Source organism: Rhea americana, unplaced genomic scaffold, assembly GCF_003343005.1.
Source record: "Rhea americana isolate MKP2758 unplaced genomic scaffold, rheAme1 scaffold_297, whole genome shotgun sequence".
NCBI lineage: Eukaryota > Metazoa > Chordata > Aves > Rheiformes > Rheidae > Rhea > Rhea americana.
Window position 1 is genome coordinate 25,039 of NW_028186420.1, and position 25,937 is coordinate 50,975.

Below are 25,937 nucleotides of genomic sequence, written 5' to 3' on the forward strand. Positions count from 1 at the left end.
CACTGCCGGCCTCCGCGCTCCCAGCGCCCAAGGTTTTCACAGCCCCGAGCACGGAGCAGGGCGACCCCGGCGCGTCCCTGCCCCTGCGCCGTGCTGCAGCCACTCACCCCGCAGAGCTTACGTGAGACACGCGGCACCAAGCATGCCTCCTGGGAGGGTGGCTTCAGCCTTTAGTTTTAACAGGAAAATAAAAGGCAGGAGGCAATGAAAGGAGCCTAGTTCCAAATCGGTTTCACTCTTTATTTGAAGTTTTACATGCCACCAGCGTACATGAAAGTTGCACATTCAGAATTGGATTCACTACTAGCACGAAGGGCCAGATGCAAATACAAGTGTCACACGCGCGCACGGATGGAGGAGTCTGAACCAAAGAGCTTGTCGGTATTTGCAAACAGGCTGCGCGGCATCCCCGTGCCACCTCACCCCTTCGAGGGCAGCCCCCGGTTTCACGGACCGCCTCTCGTTGGCATCTCCAGGATGCTGCTGGTGACCTGGGTCCTCTCCCCCAAGCMCTGCGGTTCTCTTTCGACAAGCTAAACCAGTAGGTTGGGTAACATCTCCACCAGAACCAAGGGCCTTTGGAGACCAACTGCCCATTTAATGCTTTTCTGAATTCCCCTTTCTATCAGCACCAGCAGTTTTTAAAATGAGAAACTATTTCCACCCGCTGTTTATACGGGAGAGACGACAGAAATAGGGACTCTTACACTGACATTTTATTTTCAAAGAAAGTTTTGATAGAAAAACATTTTTCCAGCAGCCTTGGGCAGGGAATTGCAGCTTTCACTTCAAAGGACAAACTTCAAAAACAAATCCAGTGTCCTAATGGTTTTGTGCTACATTACTTAATTGTCATACAGCTAATTAGCAATGCCTGATTTCACATTCTCAGTACATAGATGAAGTTCACAACAGAAGGGGCTACTTAAAACAATAAATAAAACAAGGCACCAGGCAGCCAGACTCCGACAACATTAACATAAAGCGTTACACTTTACCATTTTAAAAACTGAAATAAAAACCCCATCATAATTAAACCTATATTGATCCATCTTCCTTCAGATCTCAGAGCTTTGAATTTCCACAGGGAAGGGGGAAGGACGCGAGGCAGGAAGCGGGGGCTTAGCRTGCACGCCTGCGTATGTATTTTGCCAGCGCGCAGCAGAGATCTATAGGATTCTAATTATTTCCCTATCGCTAAGTAAGATCRGGATCAATAGATGGTACAAACTGACCTCTTTCCTCAAGTGTCAGGGGGAAATTAAAAAAAGAAAAAGAAAAAGAAAAAAGAAAAAAGAAAAGAAGGAGAACCGAGAGCGTCAGAGGTCAATGCCACAAAACAATAGATATTGATGTCTCCATTCATTTCAAACAGCRGAAAGGTCAATGCCTCCCTTGCTTCATGTTTTACGGCTGAAATCCTGCTGCTAACAGCAACAATGTTAGTAGTCAGACCTCATCCATCCTTTTTTATGATTATGATTATTTCTAACCAGGTTAGCCATTTTGAAAATTTGACGAAAGCTGGGAAGCAGCAGTGGGGGGGGCCGGGCAGGACGAGAGTAGGGGACACTGCCCTGGAAATTAATGGAAGGGCTGGTTTCCATTAGTTTTAAGACTGCCTATCCCCCTACCTGGGCTCTAGCTTGTCCCTCGCTGCCCCCTAAAAAAATGGAAAGGGCCTGAGGCAGCATCCCYTCACTATTAATCATTATTCTCCGTACAACATCCCAATTGGTTTCTATGGAAATGATTCTCCTGTTAGAGTACGCGGGCTGCCTGCGCATCTAATCCGAGAGGCAGGARAGCTGCAGCGGAGGAGATCTGTCTCTGCAGCACCCAGCACCGCTCCGCATCAGGCTCCCCGCAGACGGGAGAGGAGCTCTGGCCAGRCACGGTATCCGCTGGCACGGGCACAAGGGGGGATTTCGTCTCCCTTAAGCAGCTGAAACACCCCTCTGCATGGATTTAACTCCACAAACAAACAAGCTTGCMGTTCTGTAGCTCCAGAGGGATATCCCACCATACAAATAGGATGTTGGGAAAAAGCACTCAGCACCTCCCGAGGTACAGTCCCGCTCCAGCACAGTGCCCCAGGACCTCCTCTCCCCGGAGAACAGGCAGGCAGCAGGACAGCTCCCGTTGAGCCCAACTCCCCGGCCGCAAAGGGACAGCTGGAGGCCAACAGCAGGGCACAGCCCCAGGAAAACCAGGAGCTGATCCATCACCCCAGCGCACAAGTCATTTGAATCCAAGCTCTCCTGAAGCTTTGCTGTCGTACAGCCCCCTTTCCAAACTGGACCATGAATGCACAACCATTTTCTAAACAGGCCACRAAACCAGATTTGCAGAAGGGTTGAGGAAGCAGTCCTTCAAGTTACAGYCCTTCTAAGAAATCTATTGACAGGTTGGTGCCTCAGTCCCATCAAACCTCGCTACACCAAAACTACTGCCACTCTTCAAATCTAGACCCTCCCAGTCTGCAGGAACCAAAAGCCACAATGATTAACAGACTTCTGCCACTAACAGAGTGCCAAAAAGCTTTTGATTTTAGCCACAAGATGCACTTGCCCCAAAATAYTCTTCTCCCAGAGGAATGTGGGGAYCTCTTTGGTGGTCAGTGAAAAGATTTCTTCTGCAGTCTCCAAAAAAATGGGAGGTCTGATGTGGAGCACAGCAAGAAACATGCCAGCAGGGACCGGGAATCTCGCAGAGGCAGTCCCTGCGAGAAGGGCACCTTCCGTAATTGAATTCATTTATTTTAAACTATGGACAGTGGCATCAGCAGGCTCAGGAGATCACCTCATTTAGATGCTTACAGATAGCAGGGAGAGCTTKCTGGAGAGATGAGGGTAGAGAGCAGAGGAAGGGGAGGATTTCGTATTAAGTAAGAACTAAGCACAAAATGCCAATCTCCTTGTTCCTCTCTCCTTTCTGCATGCTGTAGCCTCAGCACTGACTGGGCTCCGACTCCCATATATTGCTCTGCTCAGAACATATGGTGCTATGTTTAATAGCCTGGCTCTGCCAATTGGGGACTATTAGGGTGGGTTCTTTTGCCAGTGTAAATGTTGCAGAATATAAATTGTAATTAACACCGATGCCAAAATAGCACTTAGAGAAAATAAGCACATTATTAACATCTGGTGAATCCTGCCTGGAGTGCAAAAGCAGCGGAAATTCTCAYTCACCATAGGAGGATTTGTAATACAGATACTAAGCATTGGCCCACAGCTGGGGAGTASAGGGTGGAAGAAGTTTTTAGCCTTTTAATCACTATTTGTGGTGCTAACTTAATTACCTGTGGGTGACCTTTCCTAGCCCTGCCTGCAAATGGCAATGTTTATATCAAGACCACTGACCTACTGCCTTGWACACACATGCCTAAACATTGTACTCCAGGCAACAGAAAAATGGTGTCACAAAACCAGATGGGTATTGTTTTGGTAAGCAAAAGGCCTAAGGAAAGCACGTTTCATCAGGTTAACCTCATCCCTAAGACCAAAGGGTTAACAACGGCATTAAGCAACAGGTGTGTTGTGCTTACCACTATCCCCAAATTCAGGTTTTCCAGCAGAACGGGAGCGAGCTGACAGTTCTGCCAAACTCCTGCCGGTGCCTTTCTGCATGCACGGAGGGGAAATCCCTCTCCAGGGTGGGACAGACCTTACTCCAGTGGCACGTACCAAATGTCAGTACTCCTCCATGAGACAAAACAGGTTCCCTGAAGCACTAGGGAGCTGGCTCCATACCTCCAAACACTCAGCTCTCCCTCTACCCTGCCCTGAGGCTAGGGGCACAAGAGGAATGCAGCTTTGGTAATGCTTCAAAACACTGCTCACTGCCTAACCCTCCTCCTTCATAAAGGAAAGAGCTCCAGACACAAACCAGGCAGAGCTGAAGTGGCCTGAACTGGACAAAGCCGTGCCTCATGTTCCTGCCAAAAAGTGCATCTGATTTGCTGAAAAGGCGAAGGAGGAGAGAAGGAAGCTGTTTGAAAGAGGGATTCAAGCAGGCAAATAGGATGACAAGAGGTAGAAAGAATGACCTCGCAGGGAGAATGGGAAAGAAAACAGTGGCAGGATGCCAAGAGCTGGGTACCAGCTCCTCGCACACATACCAGGATGGTACCTAATTGGCAACCAAGAGTCTCAAAAAATTCGTGAGTGCTCAGAGCTCAGCGGTGAGAACACAGTCATTCCCAAGAAAGCGTGAGCCTACCTCACCACCTTGCTCCTGGCTGTGAATCTGAAACTGCTGCTGGCACTCAGACCTGACCAGGCATGGAGGAGAAACCAAAGGTAGAGAGCAAACAGACCTAAAGGTTCGTTTTAGCAATGCACAGACTTATGCTAATAAAAGGCTGCAGTTAATGAGTATGTTAACGTTAACCTATCTGAGCATAAGTGATACCACAGTCTGGCCCAGAATATAAACCAACAGGTTAGAGTTCCAGACGGGTACCTACCTGACCGACAGGAAAGCAAGGAGGGAAAGTCCTCTGAAGCTGTGACATGCATTTTGCTCTCAAATGCATCCCCGGTCAAACCAGGCTTCCTCAGTCATTGATCACAGAGCAGCACTCGGGAGGCGGCATCCTGYGTAGAAAACGCTGACGAGGAGATGGAGACATCATCTCAAGATTACCCTGGGCCTCCCCAGAAAAGCAGTGTTGCAGCAAAACCACTTAACATATTAGGTAGCATTTAAGAGATTACAGATGAGAAACTGGATAAATTTGAAGCTGAGAACTGCAAAAGACAATCCAACGTTCTATTACAAAGTACTCCAGTAAAAGAAATCTGACCACCACCCAGAAATGTCACTCCAGGGCTTTGTAGCTTGGCTTTTGGTACAGCTGTCTGATGCTTTCAAAGTGCTCAATAAATAAGGCAATATGAAAGTGATCCAGACCACTACTGATGCCTGAGGAGGTTCTGTGGAGCAGAGAAGTCGACTGAAATCACACTGAGAAAATACTTCATTAATGTCTCTAAAATTAGCATGAGCTCAAGGCATGGGATCTAAGGACAGAATTGGAACACTACAATCCCATCTCAACAGCAAGACAGACTGCATTTAAATCAGATCTAAGCTTCAGCTTACTCACTGTGGGCTCCATCAATCCTAGGACAAGGATTTCAAAAACAGCTGAGAACTTCTTCCACCAGGCCAACTGATGGAAACATTATCAGTAAGGAGAACATACCACGGCCAAAGGCCTAGTGACCATGACTTGTTATTCCAAAAAAAGAAAAGAGAGTCCTTGAGGTACTTCTCATTCAAAAAAACCCTTTAAATATCTGTGATTGCATGTGTATATGACTACAAATGCATATTTTAACATAGAAAAGATATGATGCATTTCAACCGAGCAACACACTTTTGTGCCTCTTAGCTGGCCTAGGCTATTTTGCCAAAAATAGACCAAAGCAAAGAATGATATCCACCATTATCACAAAGCACACTGCCAAAGTACACAGGAGCCCTTACACCAGGCAACACACAGAAAGAGCATCACTAAGTCAGTTTCTCTTACCTTTAACTTAAGTAAAATAGCAAAGCAATTCATTATTAACCGCAAGGAAATACTCATTGTACTCCGGAAGCCTTGGAGATAGGCTTTTCAGATGCAAGCTTTACCCAGTAGATGTTTCCCCATGGCAAAGGCCCAGCATTTTTATTTTGCAATTGCACCTAATTAAAGTGATTGTACAGCATCCAGTGAGGTGTCCATGGGCTGAAGATGAGGAATCCAGGCTAATGAGAAGCTCTTTCATGTGTTCACTCCAATTGTCCTTTCCACACCGTGACAGTCACCACCACAGGTTGGGAGGTTCCTCGGCCACTCTGCTTTTAAACAAGGTAATTTCATCCAAGTGCCTCATGGGGACATCTCTGATGACCTCTGTCAAGTCCTCATGCAGCAGCGGGAAAATGACGACATTTAATGCAGGGCGGTCTGCCTGGAAACTAAATCAGACACAGGTTATTAGCCAAGGAGAAACACGAGTTCTCCAATGTAAGAGAAGGGGCTTGCATGGATACAATTCATGCAGCAAGGGCGGGGGGGCAAGGAATGGTTGTTCAGATGAGGCAGGAGGCACACTGGAAGTCAAGGTCTCCTCTCTCCTCTGTGTGTTAGCAGAAAGCACAGGCTAGAATTGTAACACCTTTCAGCAAGTCTTTGGAGCTCACACAAGCCCAATTCAGGTCTGACATGAGGAAAAAAGAAGGATTAAAATCACAACATACAGGTATTCTCAGAGGTTCAGAGATCCCAAGAGCTTTACCCAAGTTGGGCAAGGTGCTCAGGGACAACAATTTAAAGTTTTTGCAAACCAGCAGCAAGTTGCAGAGCCATTAAAAATCAGGCCAGAATGGTGCCAGGCATTCCCTCAGGGCTGAACCTGGGATTAGCACTTCAGGCTTAGTTGCTCTGCATGCAGTCTACACTCTGCAATTAGAACAGAGGCAAGTTTAGAAAGCTCAGATCTGCAGATAAGCATTTAAGTGTGTTCACACACACACACACACACACTGCAGCCTCTTTTTTAATAAGAGCTGCCGAAAACCTGTCTTAGCAGCGTGCGAGTCTGCTCTAAACAGAAAGGCATGCAAGTATCCCCATTCACCAGGGGGTGAATTCTGGGTTCCAGATCCTGAAGCCACAGCCTCAATCTGTTTGCCCCCTATTAAAAACGGCAGTCTCTCGTCCTCCCAGCACCCCTCACCAACATTACGCCACTGGGACTGCTTTGCAGCATGCTCCAAGCATCTCAAACCATGCAAGTGAGAGGCCTGATAATAAGAGAGGAGCAGCAAGGTTATCATTACACAGAGGAAGAGAACAGCAAATTAAAAATAATAATAAAAAACAAAAAAGCCCACACCCCCATCAGCTCTACAAGACAGCAACCTGGTGAGGAAGGGCACGGGGCGGGGAGAGAATGAGCACTGCTGAATGTGCCATAACAAGAAAAGGTCAGCTTCTCCCAGCTAGCTTTTAAAGCTGGTATAAAGAGAATTTATGCAATAGCTTAAGGGTTATGCCCTTAAGGTTAAAACACTTGCAACTATTAGTATTGTGCCACCAAGACATTGCCTCTGAACTGTGTGATAAGGGCCAGTTCATTACCGCTGTAAAGAAGTTAGCGCCATACTGGCAGCATTAGTCCACCAAGGCTGAACCAAGTTGTGCTGGGTCTGAAGAGGAGATCACCGCTGAACAAGCTTCTCCTATACAGATGTGCACCTGGAAAACCCCCAGCGCATCCCTGGCACTGGAACAGCCAGACTTTTCTCAAATAGAGAAGAAGTAGTTGGAGATTTGGAAACATGTATGAAAGTCCCAAGCAACCAATGCTAGCAGTAGGGCCTGCTGAAGGAAAGGCCACGAGAGACTGGCATTTCTCCAGGAGACAGAAAAGGTGTTCTCATTCACAAACAATTTGGGATAGAGGTGCCAAAAATGTAGCCCGCAAATATCCATACCAAATTTAGTTGTTCAGTCCTGGTAGATTAAAATCATTCTCCTGGACTTACGTAGCTGCAGGAGCAAGGATTTCCCACACCAAAACTACCTAGGGAAATGTTACACCTTTATGTATCACAGATCTGCCATTCATGCCTCATACGTAAGGGCYGGCAGAAAAGAATACCCTTCCTTGAGCTCATCTGGAGGCTTGTGCAAGAGCTGTACAGTTTTACCTCCACAGTTCTGCCTACAAGAAACCAACTAGCAAATAAGCGCTAATCTGGGAGGCAGTTGGGTGAAGTCAGCAGGGAAATTACATAAAATATAGCAAATGTCTGATAGCCCCTCCTCTGCCTCAGCTCTTCATGTTTCTTATCCAACACCACAGTCCTGCAGAGAAAATTGTGTTAATAGACCAAGTTTACTGAAGTTCAGTGTAGGAAAAAACAGACATCTTTGTAGGACACAGTCTTCCTGACCATAAAATCCCCAAGGCAAAGAAACCTCTGCTTCTTTCTTTGTATATAGACTCTCTCAAATTAGATCTGCATGCTGCTTTCTTACCATATACAAAATCGTAGCTCATGAGCAGTCTTTACATGTAGCTATAAAAACAAGAACCTAGACAAGTTTACACAACAATCTGCCACCAAGACAGCTGGAAAAAAAAAGTATACTTTCCAAAAAGGCTAGATTTATGTAAAAGATTTGAACTTGATMAAAAAAAGAAAGAAAAAGAAAAAAAAGAAAGCTTTGTGATTTTTCTCCCCCCCCCAAACAGAAAGCTGTATGTGACTGCAAATCTTGTAAATTCCATACCCCAGCGAGCTGACGCCATAGAATTCTTTCCACGTACAATTTGTGTGATTTAAGGAAAAAAAAGAAAAAAATCAAATGCACATGGCTCACTATTACTCTCAGCTAAATGTGCGTGCAAAGCCTCTCCTTTAACTGCCTGTTAAAAAACACCCTGATTTTAACAAGCAGCTGTCATAATGCTAAACTAGAATTAGCAGTTCCCAAAAGCAGACTCCCTCTGCCATCTACGCTCCTTTAGTCCTTCCCCGGAAGGTAATTCCTTTCTTCGTACACCTGTCCAGGTGGGCTAGATTAACTGAGAAGCACTTAGAGCACTAGTTCAAAAGGCCCCAGGCACAGGGAGGAGATAACAAGAAGGGGAAGAGATTGAGTTAATGAGTTGCAGAATAGCTCCTGTAATCTTCTTGACAGTTCTTTCCTCATTCCACACCTGGATGGACTTCAAACTGGATCTACCTCTGCAAGCACGTGGCTTGTAAAATAAAAACCCGAAGGACAGAGAAGGATGTCAACCTGGAGGGACAAAAGAGCTGCAGGTCCAGACATGAAACCCTGCCTTTTTCCAAGGGAAAGAAGCCAAGGATATGCTTGCTTGCTCTCTCCTACAAAACCTCCAGACTAAACTCATCACAATTAATTAAATGAAAGCAAGTTTTCTAGGCAACTGACTAGCAGCCCCTTCAAAACAGATCCTTTAATCAGAACCAACCAGTGGGATAACAAAAGAAAATACCCTTCCACACACATTTTCCAGCATAGCCTCTGGTCCAGCTAACTCAACACCAAACCAACAACCACCCAGCTGGAACTTTTACAAGGAGGTCTCTGAAAGTGTCTTCACTTGGATGCAGGTACAGAATAGACCTGGTTTCAGCAGCTGGCTGGAGTCAGCCATGGAGCAGGGAGACAGGTAGAGATTAAAGTATACTCTGCCTCACAAATTCCTCCTGGCATCAGCCAAAGTATAGTCTCATACTACAGTCAGATCTTGAGCATGTTGCATGTGGCTGGAAGGGTTAACAGCGCTTTGTTATTTGCCTTCCACAATTATCCCAGAACAGGTGTGGATTGGACACAGTAAGGTTATTTTCAAGTGAACAGCTTAGTAAATAGCCTACCACTATGGTCTCAATTATTTCTAACCAGCATGGTAGGATCCAGTATGTAGGTCAGGGACAAAGTCAAAAAGAAGGGGAAAAAGCCTAACACAAGGCTGCACTTCAATCAGATTTCCTTGATTTTAGCAAGACAAAAAAAGAGTCCCTCCCTGGAATGTAGTTATCTCCCAGCAAACACCCTCAGAGTGTGTTTTCAAACATACTTCTTTAAAGAGGAGGCTGCTGAGTCCCCAGAACTCCACCTGCTGACACAGCTAAAGGGCAGCCCCAAACTATGGGTAAGTCTCACTAGACAGTCTGCAATGATGGACTATGCTCCAGTGTAGCTGTCTGCACCACAGCTCCCACAGACGACAGATCCACTGTGTTAGACACTGCTCAAACTTACCTTACAATGCAGTRTCTGAAAGTGAAGAATGCATTTCCTCTTGAGATCTCCAGAGGAAACTAAGATAAAACCCTATACCAAATTCAGATGTTTCAGCACATCCCACTTCAAATACTGGCAAGCAGGAATAAGGACACACAAGGTGGTATAATTAAGCACTGGCAATGAAAGAAGTACACATCAGATAAAATGAGGAAATATGGAGCATCAGGAGTAGATCAAGGCCAGRTTTTTAAACTCAAGGAAAAGAGATAGTCTTACGGAGAAAAAGACTCTAGAGAGAATCTGAAAGGAAACCTCAAGGAGYTTGATTTGGGGATACAAAGTACAGTGGGACTGGAGAAGGTTTGGACTCCAGCCTACAGGACTCACAACAGCCCTCTAGTCTCTGCTGTGGTCGCACACTTTCTCTCTCCTTCATACAGACTTCACATACAGCCCTGTCACCTGGCAAGTTGCTTTTGGAGAAGGAGCAAGTTTCCCAAGAGAATTCAGCCTGACTCTCATTTTGGCCCGAGCACAGTTCTTTCACCCACAYGCATAAAAAGCCTGTTAATCCTCTGCCAGGCACAGCGTGAGTTTGTTTTCGCTGGAAGATGGAAATCTTACAAAGTTCAAATATGGCATCTGCCTTGTAAACTTCAGCCAACATACCTGAACCAAAGCTGGAAACTCCCATCCCTGAAGCATGGCACGGTGGAATGGAGATGTGCCAGGACAAGCTGAAGCAGCTGACAAGTGATGGGACCCAACATACACACACTTTCTTTTCTCATCCTTTCAGGAAGGCCAGACATGCACTTAGGACATGTTCCACTGGTCAGTCCCAGAACTCAGTAATGTGGAATTGCAAGACTTCTCTTTGCTTGCGGGGACTGCCAAGAGCATAAAATTAAGCTACTCCTAGAGCTTATTCCAGTCACACTAAGGAAATCAAGGGTTGAATCCCCTCCAGGCACATTCATCTGTGAGCAGGGTGGACAGTTGGCACCCACCCATTCCCCAGACACCTCTCAAGAGGGCACCAAAGCCTGCACATAGTGATTGTAAAGCAGACCTCTTCCCTAATACCATCTTCTCTACCAACCCTGACAGAGTATCAGCATTGAGCAGACTTCACCTTCTAATCTCAGAAATGGACCTCAAAAGTTCCCTAGGAAAGCAGYTGTGATTCCTTAGGTTGCCTTACCTCACACAGCAAGGTATTTCCTCCTTCAGGTGTTGTCTTCTAATGGCATCTTCCACCTCCCTTGTCAATACTGACCATTTGGCATCCTACCAAAGCCTATAATTTCCCCTCACCCAAAGTTCCATTTTTACAGCCTCCAACCTGAAATGAAGGGTCATAAACCAGACTCTCTGGAAGTCAGTCACCCACAATACTGGTAAGTCTCCCAGTACATGCCAGCTCATCCCATGAGTCGAGGCAAATTCTCTCTGTACTGTAGTCTCTAAGAAATGAATGACATTCTGCTACTCCTCCTGCGTGAGCTGAGGCTTATCAAACATGCTTCCAGAGTTTGAGGTTCTTGCATTATTTGGCCAGCCAAACTCCGCATCAGTTAGATGTGACCGGACAATTAGAGAGGAAGGGAATAAGAACCTGAGGAGCAATGCCAGAGTGCCCAGGACACGTCCTAGGGGAGTGCTCTGCCAGAGCAAGCTGAAAGTTATTTCCTAATCTCTTCCACAAATTAAAAAGCTACTGCAATAACTGTTCAATTAGATTTATTTTACTATGGAAATGCTTTAAAGCTGCAGTTAATGCTTCCGTTCAGCCTTTTACACCCTCATGAAGAGAAGCCACGGCAGTTCTATTCCAATATTATTTTCCAGCCAAGAGAGAGGAGGGCTGAAACCTTGCTTGAAACCTATTTCACATACAAACCAATCTACCCTCTAAGGAGGGTTTGGGGACTGAACTCCCTTTAAAACACATGAGCTAGCAGTTAAAACAAGTGATTTGGTTTAGCCATTRGAATGCACTGAGGAAAGAGACATTAGTACCCTGCAAAGAAGAYATGTTAATACACAAAATTGGGGATGGTCCCACAAGTGGTGCTAGCATGCAAAGCATTTGAACCCACCCTTAAACAACATCCCTGGTAGAAGCAAAGGTGTCAGGACCACACCCCAAGCAAAGTCCGTCTACGCCAAGCCCGCCAACAAATTCTTGGGTAACGCAAGCTGACAAGGATGCAGTTTGTTATTCAGCCTGTGACAGAATGATTCAGGGGTTTCTAAGAGCAGGAAATGAAACAGACAATGAAAGCTGGAGCAGGATGCTAATGATTCACTACACCAGCCTAGCGATACATTAAGTCTTCTGCAATCAGACGCAGGGACTAAACCCACAACATGCTTAGGCTAGCGGACTGGGATTGGCAGCTACCGTGCTGGCTCCAGGATTCAGGAGAAACAGCAGTGTACTCGAGGTATTTTTTTTCAAGGTCAGAAGGAAGAGAAAGTGGTGAAGGGAAGCTAAAGACAGCTTGAAAATCTCAAATAAGCCCTAGGTGGTAATACCAGCTTTTTGCAGTGTCAATACAATTGCAGCAGTCAGGTGGGCAGTGCAGAAGGGACGGTGGAGGACTTTGCAGAATTCAAAGATGATTTTCCACTCAYTTACTGCCCTAACAGCCCCCTCCCATCCGATCCACAAGTCAGAAGAACTGTCACAAGGGCTTTTCTGAGGCCAAGCCCAAAATGAGAATCAGGGCATGAAGAATAAATCAACTTACTAGAAAGATAAACTGAACGGACTTTCAAGGTAATAGCAATAAGGGAGGGGAGAAAACTTTTGCTCCGAGGTGAGCAAAAATTCAGTCGTGATTATTTAGTCCTGTGCCAAACACCAGAAGAGAGACTGGCTCACTCAGCACTTCCCAAACACTCACAGTTTCAGCCCCAGGCTCCCACCTGCAAGTCACACTTCTGCAACTGAATCACAGATGGGTCCTGCAACCCTTCCACGTTGTGGCTGTTGCAACCTCCCAGGGMCTTTGGCATCAGTAGTTTAAGAGGAAAGATCTGGTCAAGAATTTAGTGTTAAAAAAAGGCCAACAACAAGCAACAGAAAATTTAGACAACACTAGAAAAGTTTGAATAGCAAGATCAAATTAGGATTGAAATAGCTATTCCTGGAAAGCAGCAGGACTCCTGTTGCAAAAGTCACTTCAAACTAAGCAGTGCTCACACCTGACATTGGCAGCAATAGGAAGGCTAAGCTGGTATCTCTCTTTCTGCAGATCCTGGATCCTCAGAACAGGCAGGTTCTCCTAAAATAGTAAAATTCTTTGCACTCAAGAGCGCTGGTTAACCCTCAGAGCTACCCAAGGAGCAAGGCACAGCACTGCAGTCATGTTACAGAGCCGTTTGCTAGAGACAGGTAGCCAGCATAGCGAGGGTGCCAACAGCAGAGACATCGGCTTGCTGTGCAGCAGGTAGTGGACCTAGACCTGCCAAACACTGCAGCTCCAGCTCGGCATACAACCCCTGGTGGATGCTGCACCAGGACCCGAGCCAGCCCCAGTTCTCGATTCCGTCTCCAAGCAGCTTTCATGCTGCAGATTACAGCAGTGCTTTCGGGAGATGCGAGTAGCTGAGCCAAGCTGCCCATTCACCTCCCTAAAACGTACTTCAGCTGCGCCAGACTTTCGCTTCCTGACCACGCTTTCTACCACAGCTTAACTTGGATTGCGTTTCTATAAATCACAACTCAGCTCTACGTCTTGACACTTTCCCCCTATGTATGAAGAATCCCTAATGACACTGCTGTCTCTCAGAGACTTTCAAGGTGTTTTTTCAAGGACTTTTCACAAGCTTGTATTGTTTGGTATTAGAGTCCTTGAAATCATTACAATGATAGGAGCTACCTAAACACTTAAGCTAAAACCAGCAAAATTCAAAGAAATCCACTGGAAAATAGAATCTGTCCTTGAGGCCATGGGACATTTTCCAAGCGTTTCCCATCCCCTCTCCCAGCCTGTTTCCTGCTGGTAAGCTCTATCAGGAAAGCAACTTCTCTTGCTAATCTAAAGTGCCCAGTAACCATGCCATGCAGCAATGCTACGCTGAAGTCATCTAAATTCCTTTCCCCACAAGACTTCTGGGGTAGAGAAATACAGGCATATAAACAAGATTATTTAGCAAGCAATACATCAGGTCAGCATTGAGTAGTGGGACACCTACCATAGGTCACAGCTCCATCTACTGACTATTCCACAAAATCACAATTTGAAAATCATCRAGGAAGGCAAGCCACATCCTCCCGGACCACGCTGGCTGGACAGGCTTTGGACATGCTGGCTCTTTGCAATCMTTTCGAAAGAGCACAGCACAGCAAGTCAACCTGAAAGCAGGAAGTAAACCTCCCATTTCAAAGAGGCCCCCTGCACAGCAACAGAACTGGGCTCGCACTTGAGTCTACAACCTTGGGATTGTGGTACTTTACAGTGTTTCCGAAATTAACACTGCAGTGGTTTTCATGTAGGAGTTATTTAAGCAAAGACAGCCTGGAGCTAAGCACTTTGCCARAGTTTGGGCACAGCTGTAAAAAAGGAAATACTGTTCATTAAGTCTGCTTCTATCCGAAGCATTGCAGCAGCTAAGCATCACATGATAAGAAAGAAATGTTGTTTTACAGAGAAGTTGTGAGATGAGGCCAGYGTCACATGTGAAATCTGAGGAAGATCAGGGAAGTGGGTATGGATAACTCAAGCCACATCTCCCACTCTAACCACTGGGCTCTTTTTCCCCTTATGTGCACAGAGTATGTCCCTGAACCATATGGGAGATTACCCGTGCCATACACACAAGAGAAGAAAAAAAAAAAGAAAAAAAAAAAAAACACTGCAGTGATTTATCTGCCCACAGGGAAACAGTCTTCTCTAAAGCTCAGAGGAGACCTTGCCCTTGCAAGCCTCGTTTGCTGATGAGAGTTCCAGATGATTTCTGTTCGGCTTACTGTGTTTCACTGCAAAAGAGGCAAAATGGAATCAGAGGCTTTTAATGATTTAAATATGAAAACTAATCCCTGTCAAATGGTAGCAAACTTCAACCAGGAAAATGCCCACAAGAAAAATGGACCAAGGGACCTAGCTTAGAGCTGTCACAGGACTAAGAGATGTGAGAGCAACTCTCTTGGCAGGCAGGCAGAACAAATACATAAACACYGTCTGTATTCTATAGACAAGGAGAAGAGTTTGAGAATCAGTTTTGGCTTTATGTCATCCACGTGAAACAAGAGATTTGATACCTGAGCTCCCATCATCACTCCTTCTATATACGCCATCTTCCAGTAAACTCAGCAGTAAAGGCCAGGTAACTAGTCTGTTCTCTCCCAGTCAGTCCCAGTCTTTTCCATGACCTGATCCATCCTGTGAATCAACATCTGAAAAAAATCCTGTACTGCACTAGATTACCTTTTCAAGTCCTCCCAGATCTACAGCCTACAGCAGACTACTGGTGCATGCTCAGCCCTAGGCCTTTCCAGCTCCTCATTCCCATTCTCCCAATCTCCTCTAAAAAAAGAGAAGAAATGAAAGTCACTTTGGCCACATCTCCCTGCTCAAAAACATCAATCCCTTGGCTGTTCTCAGCCTAAAAAAGGTCATCTCAATTGGCCCTGAACCAGGAAGTCTAATCCTTAATGGGACCTGAGGAATACGGATCGATTCCCCCAGCTCAAAGGCAGGGGAGCAAACAAAGGAGGCTCGCAGCTTCGCCAGCCCTGCTCTTGCTTCCGCCTTCCTACCCGCTCTYTGCATTTTCCCTACGCATTCAGCATCTGCACAAATTCCAAACCAAAAAAGATAAATCACTTGCTTTCATTCTGGCACAGGATATCTAACTTCAAACCAGCAGCCCGATAAGCTCTTACAATTTAGGGCTTGGATTAAAGACATGCGAGCAGCACATTTTTACAGGAAGCCATGCTGTGTGAACCCGAGCCCTCACCCACAGGTTTAAGCAATGAACTAGCCAGCAAGAAAACGCACTCAGGGATTTTACGGCATGTCTCTTTGCCCTTGGAGCAACAGATAAAATGCAGTCAAGAGAAAGTCAATTTCTGACCCCATCTGTAGGCACATTTGTGCAAGGACAGGAACGAGACCACTGGAAAAGTCACATGGTTAAAGGCTTGCTGATGGCTCATGGAAAACTCCAGGCTTTGCTTACACATCATTTTCTGTATTTTATTCCTTGCATTTTATTACTAGAGACAGTTGCATGAGAACAGGTTCTCTGTTGCTTAAGAGAGCATCTGCTCCCACTGCTTATCCTCCTCCTGAAGTCATAATCTTACRTGACATCAAAATCATTTCCAGAGTCCCCAATTACTATGTCACAGAGCGTTATGACTTCAGGTGCAGAACTAGCACTGGAAGCAGATGCTCCCCCCCCCAAGAAAAAAAAATAAAAYACTGTTTTCATACAAACGTCCCTATTAATAAAATACAAAAGAAGAAAAATAATATGACAGCCAGGATTGTTGCTAAATATAAAAATAGCTTTTAACATTTCCACAAGGCATCAGCTGCTCTTTGGAAAGTTCCCAGGGTTTAAATTATTAAGAGGTACAGAATGTAGCAAGGATCCACACATGATAAAAAGGAGGAAGAGACGACCACAGAATACCATATTCCTGTCCAGTAAAAGGATGTTAAAATTTTGGCCAGTGCTGCAACAGCATCTCAGACAGGAGAGCAGAACAAAAAAAACAAAAAACAAAAACATGAACTGTGGATGCTCGATTCTTTCTAAGGATCCTGAAAGCATAACTGCATCAGACCAAAGAATGCCTTTATAGATATGAAGCCCTGAAAAAAGAAAAAGGAAAAAAAAAAAAAAAAGGAAGAAGTCCTTGACACATCACAAGGAATTTACTTAGATGCRTTCAACAATCACTATCCTAAAAGAACACAGGCCTTCTCGAGGCAGTAGCAATCTCATACACAGTTTGATAGGTAGCTAATATAGTCATAGGCTCTTCTGGATTTGATTCTAGGAAACAAGCCAAGTCTAATAAGTCAGTTTGAAGCTACAGAAAGGCTGGGAGGAGGAGCACCCTTTAAGATGCAGCAATAATGCCATGCGATTTGAAATTTTTATTAGAGCTTAACAGAGGCAAGCAACAGTAGGTGACAAAGAAAACAGACTGAAGGCGGAGCAAATGCCTCATAGAAAAAAAAATAATGGAAAGTCTGTTGCACGGGAAATATTTTGTAAGATGACTGCCACTATTAGAAGATTTCAAAATGTCAAGCGTAATTAAAAGCTCTCTTTTCAAATGCAGTTCACGGCTCACACACAAATGCTTCCCACCATGTGAGCTTCAGAACACTGCAAGGGGCCAGGCAAAATGCATTTAAGAACTGCCAAACGTGCAAAGGCAGTTTGTACCATTCCCACCCCCCCAAAAAAAACCCTTCACAACAACCCTTTAAAGGCTTTGGGTTGTGCTGCCAGGGGATTATCAGTAAGTGACATTTACAAGTGATTAGAGGACAGAATTATCTTAGTCACTTGTGGGAAAGGAGGAAAGCTTCAAGGTCAAACCTCTCAGCACTTAAAATGTCACCAGATGTTTTGTTTACACAAAATTGCCATTTGATTTATGATGGAGCTGTACATTCAGAACTTCAGCTCAGCCCTGACAGAACCACAGAGATCATGGGTGGGAATGGAATCAAAAATTCATATAATATCTTCAAATATTTCACTTTTTGACTCTTATTAAAATAAGAGGCCAGTTCATGTGCCAAGCAGTTACACAGTACCTATTAGCTTCTTGGAACGAGTGCTCCAAGCCATATAAACGTTGGCGGGCAAGAAAATGGAGATAAATCTCGAGCAGCTCCAGAAATTCCCCGTCAACCCCTTTCCGCACTCACCTCCGGACAATAGACTGCTGAAGATTTTTGCAAACGGTAAGAGATTCTCCCATAAACATGTGGCACATGATGACCTCAAGGCAGTTGGYCATGAATGACATCACTGCGTCAGACTGCAGAGTCCCACTCCGGGAGACGATGCAAAGCCGCTGGAGAGAAGAGCAATGACTCAGTGCCTGGAAGAACTGGGTGCCCGCACTGAAGTATGGCTGTTCTAGCCTGCAAGAACAAATAAAAGCAAGTCAATGGGCAACTCACGCTTAAGCCACTTTCAAAACAGAAGAAAGATGGAACACTTAAGGGGGTTTGACAAATGGAGCAATCATTTCTCCCACCACCTGTTTCCCTTACGCATGTRATGCCCTTCCATGTGCATCTGTCAGTAGTATGACAGGACAAACAACTTTGCAAGCTCAGACATCTTGCTTGCTAGCTACCCTTAAGCTATGCAAGCTGGAGGACAGAGACGAATATTATGCCTATGCAGAAAGRCCCTAAACTGCAGAATTCCAGAGCCTGCACTGCATTGCCAGAGAGCAACCCTGTTTTTGCCAGTTTTCCACAATAGCACATTGTTAAGATAAGCCTTAGATTTGACCAGTAGGTCCATCCTGTTCTTAAAACAAGAATAGCCAAGCTTTTGCTACCCAGCATCCACTAAGTAGCTGATGTGAATTGGGGAGTTACTGCTCCAGTGCACCAAACCAGTCATATTCAGTGTACTGCCTAGACAGAAGCAGGCATGAAAAAAATCATGACGCATACAAGGTGATGCAGAACTCACACCTCTGAGCCAGAGCAACCACAATCAGCCCTCCCTGGTCAGCAGAAAAAAGGTGGAAAAGGATCAAAGCTACTGTTCTCCCACAGCAAGAACCATCATCAATCCAAACTTTATCTTAAACGCTAGGCACAGAGAACAGAGCCAGGATTTGCTATTACTGTTATGCACAGTCTGGCATCATGGCCCAGAAGACCACAAAACAGCTCAGTGAAGCCACACGTGGCCACAAGGAGCCTGTGTTTCAAGCAGCAGCCAAACTGGATTGCTCCCTAACACAAATCGGTCTGCAGGAGAAGAAGCTGTTCAGGGGATGGTCTCACCAGGAGAGTATGTCTGCTTAATGCGATTTACTACAGGACCCTGGAGTACTTGGGAATCCCAGTCACTAGGTCAGCAAGGCCAAGAGCTCCAAGAGAGTTAATCCACTAGGTAATAACATGCTGTCAGTCCCAACCTGAGCTGGATAATCTCTACACAGGCTTTTGTAGTATATGGGGGTATCTTAGCAACTTAATCTTGTTAATTGATAAACTGTGGCTTAAAGTCCCAGCCTGAGACTGCTGGTCAGGTAACAACAGCAGAAGAACATAACAGCCCACTAGCACTTTGGGTAACAGCTTAAAACGAACATTATGGAAATGAGAAGCCTCTCCAATTTTTTCCCACCATTTTATTGGTTCATAGTAAGTTTAGATCAAAAAGCACAGAAGCTCCTGCCTTCTCACAGCAGGTTTCTCAATCTCTGGAAGTGGCAAGAGTACCACACTTGCAGTACCTCCTTTCACTCGCTAGATGACAATGTTGCTTTGGAATATCATCAACAACTAATTTCTAAACCTAGAGAAAAATCCTTCACAGGGAGAGGACAAAAGGGTAGAAGTAGAGAATTAGTTAAATAGAAAAGAAACTGCATTATCAGGAGAAAGTACTATACATTCAAAATCTTTTAAATCTGCATAGAACCTTCCTAGACTTTACTCCAAAAAAGGACGCCTTAGGTTGCAATGCATAACTGCTGCTGCAAGACGACACCCCCGTTTGTCCTCTACACTGCTTCACATTCGGCCTCCATTTCAAGATCTCTGCAAACTACAGGGCCTAAACTGAGCGATGCAGCAGCACGCAAAGCCTGTTTCTCCGTACTCCCACAGGCGTTTAATCTCTTGAAGGGTAGATGCATTCACATGACTCCAGCCATCAAGCAAGTCCATCTCCAACAGCTACCATCCCTTCTCTCAGAGCGCGACCCATATGCTCCTTGCTGGTTACAAAGGGGAAGTGGCATAAYAGGAAAAATCTCCGTGATGTTTTAGCTACTGTTTCCATTCTCTACTGCAATGGATTAGGAAGATGCACACAGAAACCGCTTTCTGCTGATGAGCAGTAGCTTTTTGTCAGGCTATAACTGTCTCTACAATCAGATCAGCATTCTCTGAGAGCTTGGCCTTGCTTTTTACTGCTGTTGTGCATTGCACGCTTGTTTTGTGAACTGAGGGGGGCAACAGAACAGGCAGGTCTAGCAATTTCACCAACTGAAGCTGCTTTAAAAAAAAGAAAAAGAAATAAAAGTTTATTTCTAAAGTAATAACATTTGAAGAGTCCATATGGACTGTTGCAAGGAAACCATGCTCTTTAGTAAGCATATTTCAGATACTATAAAGTTTCTTTATGCACCCAGGGACATTCAAAAACTTTTACTTGGAGCAGCAAAAACATTTAGATCCCACTAAGAAAGAAACACCATGGGAAGAACTCTAAATTGTAAAAGTTTTCAATATATTATCAAAAAAAAAAAGAAAAAGAAACAAAAAAAAAGGCAAAACTTCGATACAAACCAAAGGTAGAAAAATCTCAGTGGGAAACTTGAAGAGCTCTCCGCATTAACTAGACATCCTAGAAGCATCTTCCTCCCTGGAAGTTTTTGGAAGATCTAAGCATATACAAAGCCAGAAAGTCAGGAAAGGCATAGTGTTTAACCCTGCCCTGGCAGGCTGTTAGCTCACAGACAAGTTGTATCCACTCCTCCTTAGCTAAAAGGTAGTTGCAGCACAGAAACATTATACTCTTAAAGTATATGTACTTTATACTTACATACTTTATATAAAGCATATATACTTGGTTAAAGGGCATAGCGTGAACCCTACAGGACAGCRTAAGATGCACTCCCGTTCTCCCTAACCCAAGGAGAAAAATACTCCCATTTTCAAGTAGCTGCAATGACTTGAAAACAAACACTATTTTTACGCTAGCCACAACCATATACGAGATTTCTAGAAGTCCACGCGCAAAACGGAGATGTTCAGTGACAACCTCTCACCTGAGATCTCTCAAACACTTGCAGTGTTTCAACATGTCCATGAGAGCAGACATATAGACCACGTTCCCCATCATGCCCAGGTTGGCCAACGAAAGAGTCCGCAAGTGCTGGCACTGCAATCCAATGCTAACAAGCCCAGAGCCAGTAAGGATGTTTGGCAGCTGTGCTAAGGTGAGGCTTTGCAAATAAGTCAATTGGCCAATGGCAGCTACCTCCGAATCCCCCACGCTCTGTGCCCGGACACAAGGGGGCAATGAGTTCCGAATTGCTGGCTCATTGCGGGGCATTGCAGAGGAAAAACTGGACCCAATTATTTCCAAGTTTTGCAAAAATGGAAGGCTTCCCATCAAAGCCCAGAATACTGAAGACTGTGACTTCTGATTTGAATACGTCTGTATCCCGATACGGACTTTCTTTCCCAATGTTTGGGGCATCACATTAGACTGCACGGGAGGCTTTTCCATGTTCGCAGCAACATCTGTGATGGAGCAGACTGGTAGTGCTAATGAGAGTAGGTGCTTTAGTCTGGCCAGAAGTTGGCACAAATGATTYCCTATATTTTTTGAGCTGTGATGGTGAGCTGCAGAGAGGTTGAGGTGTCTCAAGTTGCAGCAAGACACTACCAGACTTTCCAGAATGCTACTGTCAATGTCATCTTCTGCTTTTCGAAACAAGGATTCCGGAGCCAGACAATGAATACAGCCACTGAGATTCAGACTGGTCAAGCTTTTAAGATCCTTCCCACCATTCATAACCCTCTGGATCAACTGACCACCAGATAAGGTGCATCGGCTAAAGCTGAAGTAGAAAGGGTTGTTGAACTTCAAGTGCTGCAGGAGGCCAGAGCCATTAATCCAGGCTTTGGGCAATTGCAAAGCATCCAGACGTACGTTTCGAGCCATGGAATCCAGAAGGTTTTTAGTGGCTCCTGTCTCTGCAAAACTACCAGGGGCAGAAATGAGGAAGGCATGAAGGTTCTCAGGAGTTCGATCACTCAGCACAGCCAAGTACAGCCTCACCACCTCCTGATTAACATAGCCAGGAGCCAGCCTAGCGTAGAAGACACGAAGGTTCTGGTAATGGGGGACATTGCTCTCACCTACCATTAGTTGCCCAGAAAGCATAAAACCTTCCCGCGAGTGATCAAGGATCTCAAAATAAAGCAGTAGTTTCTCAAGGCTAGTGCAGCACGGAACAACGCCATACGATGGAGTGTAAAGGGTTTGCTTCAGTTCCAAGACACGGCTAAGAGTGGCTTTACACTCACTGCTTAGTTGACCGGCATCGAAACCTGGATTGACATCTATTGCCAGGGAGCGCAGGTGCTGGAGCATGGACAGTGTCTTTGAGAGATGGAGAGAGGTGATGTGGCACCCAGACAAGTTCAGTTTTACCAGGTTCTTGCATCGTCTTATATGATCAATAGAGGAGCTGGGCAGCCAGTAGCACCCAGCCATGTTCAGGTGGTAAATCTCTTTTCCGATATCCCTCATCAGCTGCTTCACCTTGTCTTTGTTTACCTGTACTTAAACAAAACCAGATTCAGTGAGATATATGGTAATAACGTGTATTGACTCAGTTTCCTATCTGAAGATGGAGATAACAGCGGTTAGCATTCAGATTGTGTGGCTCATCCAAACATCAGGACACTAGCACAGTCTAAGAATTATTAGACAGCTGATAGCTGGCCTAATTTGACATGCTTTGGACTCTTAAGGTTACACTTCCTTTACCCTCCCAGTTTGTGCAGTTTTGCAATACTGACTGTGAGGCTGAATCTTTTCAGCAAATGACAGAGGAATGGAAGACAATCTCCATTTTCTAATGGCAAAGCTATTTCAGTAGACATAGAAATAGCTATCTATGGAAATATTCCTCTTCCAGTATGAGTTCCCATTCTCCTTCATCCAATTCCTTCTTTGGAAATGAAGGAAAGAGGCTCCCTTTTGCCTACACTTGGTGATACAGTCCTCAAAAACATATCACTCTTCATTCCCTATTTTTGTTACAAGGTATATAGATTTTCTGGCTTAGCTGACGGCATGCCTGACAGCAACRCACACTAACTTGTCTGTTTGTACAGACTTTTTTGTACAACATGGGAAAAAAAGAAATAAGGAAACATCAGTTTTACACAACCACAGTCAAAGGCAGCTATAAATGGGGGGACAGGACAGGACACAGATTTACTTTCATTTTAGCTTCCAGAAACTAAAAGACAGTTTTCACTRATGGCATTTTATATAACTAATGGAACAGAGAGCTCTTCTAACAAAGCATTCTGGAAAACAAATGCTTTTATAAAAAACAGTTTTATTGTTTATTTGCTTTCAGAGTTCAAGAGCAGCACATTTATGGAGACACACAGAAAAGTTCTGCTCCTTGGAACTTTTTCAGAAGTCTTCAGAGCTAACAGAAGAGGCAAGCTACTGTCCCCACCTTGTAGTCTTTCTGAAGCAAAACTGTATGGGTTAGACTCTTGTCAAGGCAGAGCGTTGCAAGTTTCCTGCAGGTTCTCCTGACATTCAGGACAAGGTCTGTGCAAGGGACGTAGCTTAGGATGTGCAAGAGGATCTCATCAGAAAAATCCATCAAGTTGACACCACTGCTTTCTTCTTCACTCTCCCCACTTATGATCTCCTGGGAAAAAGGAAAAAAAAAGAAAGAAAAAGATCAGAAACATCAGCAAAGCTCATGAGAGGACAAATACCTTGAGACTTGGAACGATTTATTAAGCGAAGAAAAAAATGGAAACAGAATCACTTGAATCATGAAGTMCTTCTGTCTGCATGGAGAAACCAAAAAAAAACCCTTTCCTTTAGAAACCAAAACYGATGTAGTGCAAAGCCACGGACAAAGCCACAGTACGCTTTTGCTACTGACCACTTCAAAATGAGAAAAAAATGTTTTACATTCAAACTGCTTCTGCTGCTTATTTCGTAATTGGGAAGTGATTTTCCCTGCTTCTTTCRCAGCACAACACCTCATTCTCTCTCCTTCTTGCTTTCGAGTGCAATCTATTTAAATAACCTTTAGTCTTCTGAGAGGTTTCGTGTATACATCCACGTAYGTGTAAAATAAATTCAGAGCTGCTCCGGTCTGCCGCTGCACGTTCGCGCCTTAACCCTCCCAGGTAGCCGCGGATTCAGAGTTACGGCCCCGCCGGCGCAGGGCGGCTTCCTCCGCCTGACGCCCCCCTCCTCCGACACCGAGCAAGCGAGGGACAGGGCAGCCGCCTCCCCGGGGAGGACATCGCCGCCTCGCCACGCGCCGCCGCTAACGGCCCGCCGAGGCCTCCCGCCCTCCCGCCCGCGGCCCGACCTCACCTCTCCACAGCGGAACATGGCGGCGGCACCGCGCGCCCGCTGCCGCCGCCGCCCCCGGGCGCCGCTCAAACCAGCCGCCTCCCGGCCTGGCTCCCAGCCGGCCCGGCCGCCGCACGGCTCTTCCGGCGCTGCCATGACCCGGCTTCCGCGTCTCGCCACTCCTCCGCGGCCGCCCCGCGCCTCCATCTTGAGCGCGGCCGCGGCCCGCGTGCGCGGAGGGCGGGAAGGGGCGGGGAGGCGCAGCCGTTCCTCGGCGCCATCTTGGGAGCGGCGTAAGGCGCCAGCACCGCCATCTTGGGAGCGGCGGGGTCCATGTTGGGATCCGGCCGCCCCGCTCGCTCTTGTTCCCCCGCCGCGAAGCTGCATCCCCTCCCGCCCGCCTGCTGCTCGGGGGTGGCGGCTCTCCCCCACACCTGCCTCACACGGCCCGCCGCGGAGCCCTGAGTCGGCTCCGAGAATGCAAATGGAGCCTTTGAGGCACGGCAGGAAGCCGGGCGCAGCGCTGACTCACCTAGCCAAGCAACGCCGGCGGCATTGGAAGCGCTTGGAAAATAATYCTCTCCCTGTTCTTGGTGGCCTCCTAGCCTGGAGGCAGCTGGGATGTGGGAGACATGACACACATGAGCCCTGGATTGGTTAATGTTGACTGGGGGGTGGGGGGTTGCATGGYTTCCTCAGTGCCCATCCTCTTCCCACCAGTGCATCCACCCCACCTGGAAAACCCAAAATATAAACTAGCTGGCTTCACGTTCACTGCTGTCCCAGGTAAYGATCGTAAACCTGGGTGCTAACTAGTCTCAATCAGCTTTGGCTGCAGGTGTGAAGTGTGATGCTTAGCTTAGAGGACCTTGCAGAACTCTTCAGGAGCTGCTGTGAGCTCAACCTTTGCAAAGAGCAACCTGCTTTGGGTGCAGCTGGCTTGGCACTGCTATTATTAGCTCCTGATCCCAAATCTCAAGCACAGACAGGACCAGAGTGCTGGAATTTCTACAGTTACGTGTACACTTCATTATTCATAGAAAGTGTTCTTTAAATATGACCTGCAAATGAAGATGACTAGGTTGCTGCTTTCTTCCTGTTTTGTTGTTGTCGTTTAAGGCCATGAATGAGGACTCAGAGGGATGGGTTAGGCATTTAGCTTAGAAGTATCAAGTACCTCAAATCTTGAGTTACCTATTTTGCTTCTAGGCCTGTGAGAAGGATCTGGAGATAGAGAGGAAAACCTCTCTGAGCCATCAGCTGAGTGAGAGCCTCAGTAAAAGCATCTGTACCTGTTGTGTTTGTTATGTGTTTCAGTTAAATAGAAGGTAATGACAAATTAAATGCAGAGTCAGGACTGACTTGTCTGATATCTAGGACATCTACCAACCTACCACATTCTCAGTCATTAGGGAGAGCAGAGACAAGAGTGGAGAAGACCTGAATTTCCAATGTAAATGTACATAAAATCAACAGCAGGGCCAGGAAGCAGAGTAAAAGCCCTACCAAGAGTCTAGGCTGAGCCTCTTAGAAGCAGCACAAAGTAGAGATGCAAAGATGGCCAATGCAGGGTTAGTTGCAGCCACAAGGACATGTTGGCTGTGTTGGGACTAGCTGCAGGTTCCCGCCAYTTCTAGGTCATGTGTGGACCATGCAGCCGTTGCCAACCGCAGCCATGAGCTGAGAACTGAGATAGGTTAAAGAACCTTCCCAAGAGAAACTAGGCTTACAGCAGTTCATAAGAGGAGCTGCGCTCAAACTCACCATTCACCAAGCAAATAAGCAATGTGGCACTATAGATAAGGCACAGAGCTTTAATACAGGGTGGCAGTCC

At 45.8% G+C, this 25,937-nt stretch overlaps 1 protein-coding gene across 3 annotated transcripts; it reads right to left on the minus strand.

Annotated features, from left to right (window-relative positions):
* Window positions 1–211: 211 nt before the first annotated feature.
* FBXL18 (F-box and leucine rich repeat protein 18) lies at window positions 212–24,318 on the minus strand. Of its 3 annotated transcripts, XR_014896395.1 has the most exons (6): window positions 24,125–24,318; window positions 23,238–23,438; window positions 20,799–22,318; window positions 17,698–17,916; window positions 5,540–5,973; window positions 212–4,937 (listed from the first exon to the last, which is right to left on the minus strand). XR_014896395.1 is itself a non-coding variant. In XM_085309355.1 (5 exons), the coding sequence occupies exons 1-5, from the start codon at window positions 24,308–24,310 to the stop codon at window positions 5,817–5,819; spliced, it is 2,283 nt and encodes a 760-aa protein (XP_085165481.1). In that variant the 5' UTR covers window positions 24,311–24,318; the 3' UTR covers window positions 212–5,816. The 3 variants fall into 3 exon arrangements, 2 of the variants coding, with proteins under 2 accessions (XP_085165481.1, XP_085165482.1); XM_085309355.1 differs by having other exon boundaries at window positions 212–5,973; XM_085309356.1 differs by lacking the exon at window positions 24,125–24,318 and having other exon boundaries at window positions 212–5,973; window positions 20,799–22,323; window positions 23,238–23,300.
* Between the last annotated feature and the right edge of the window lie 1,619 nt (window positions 24,319–25,937).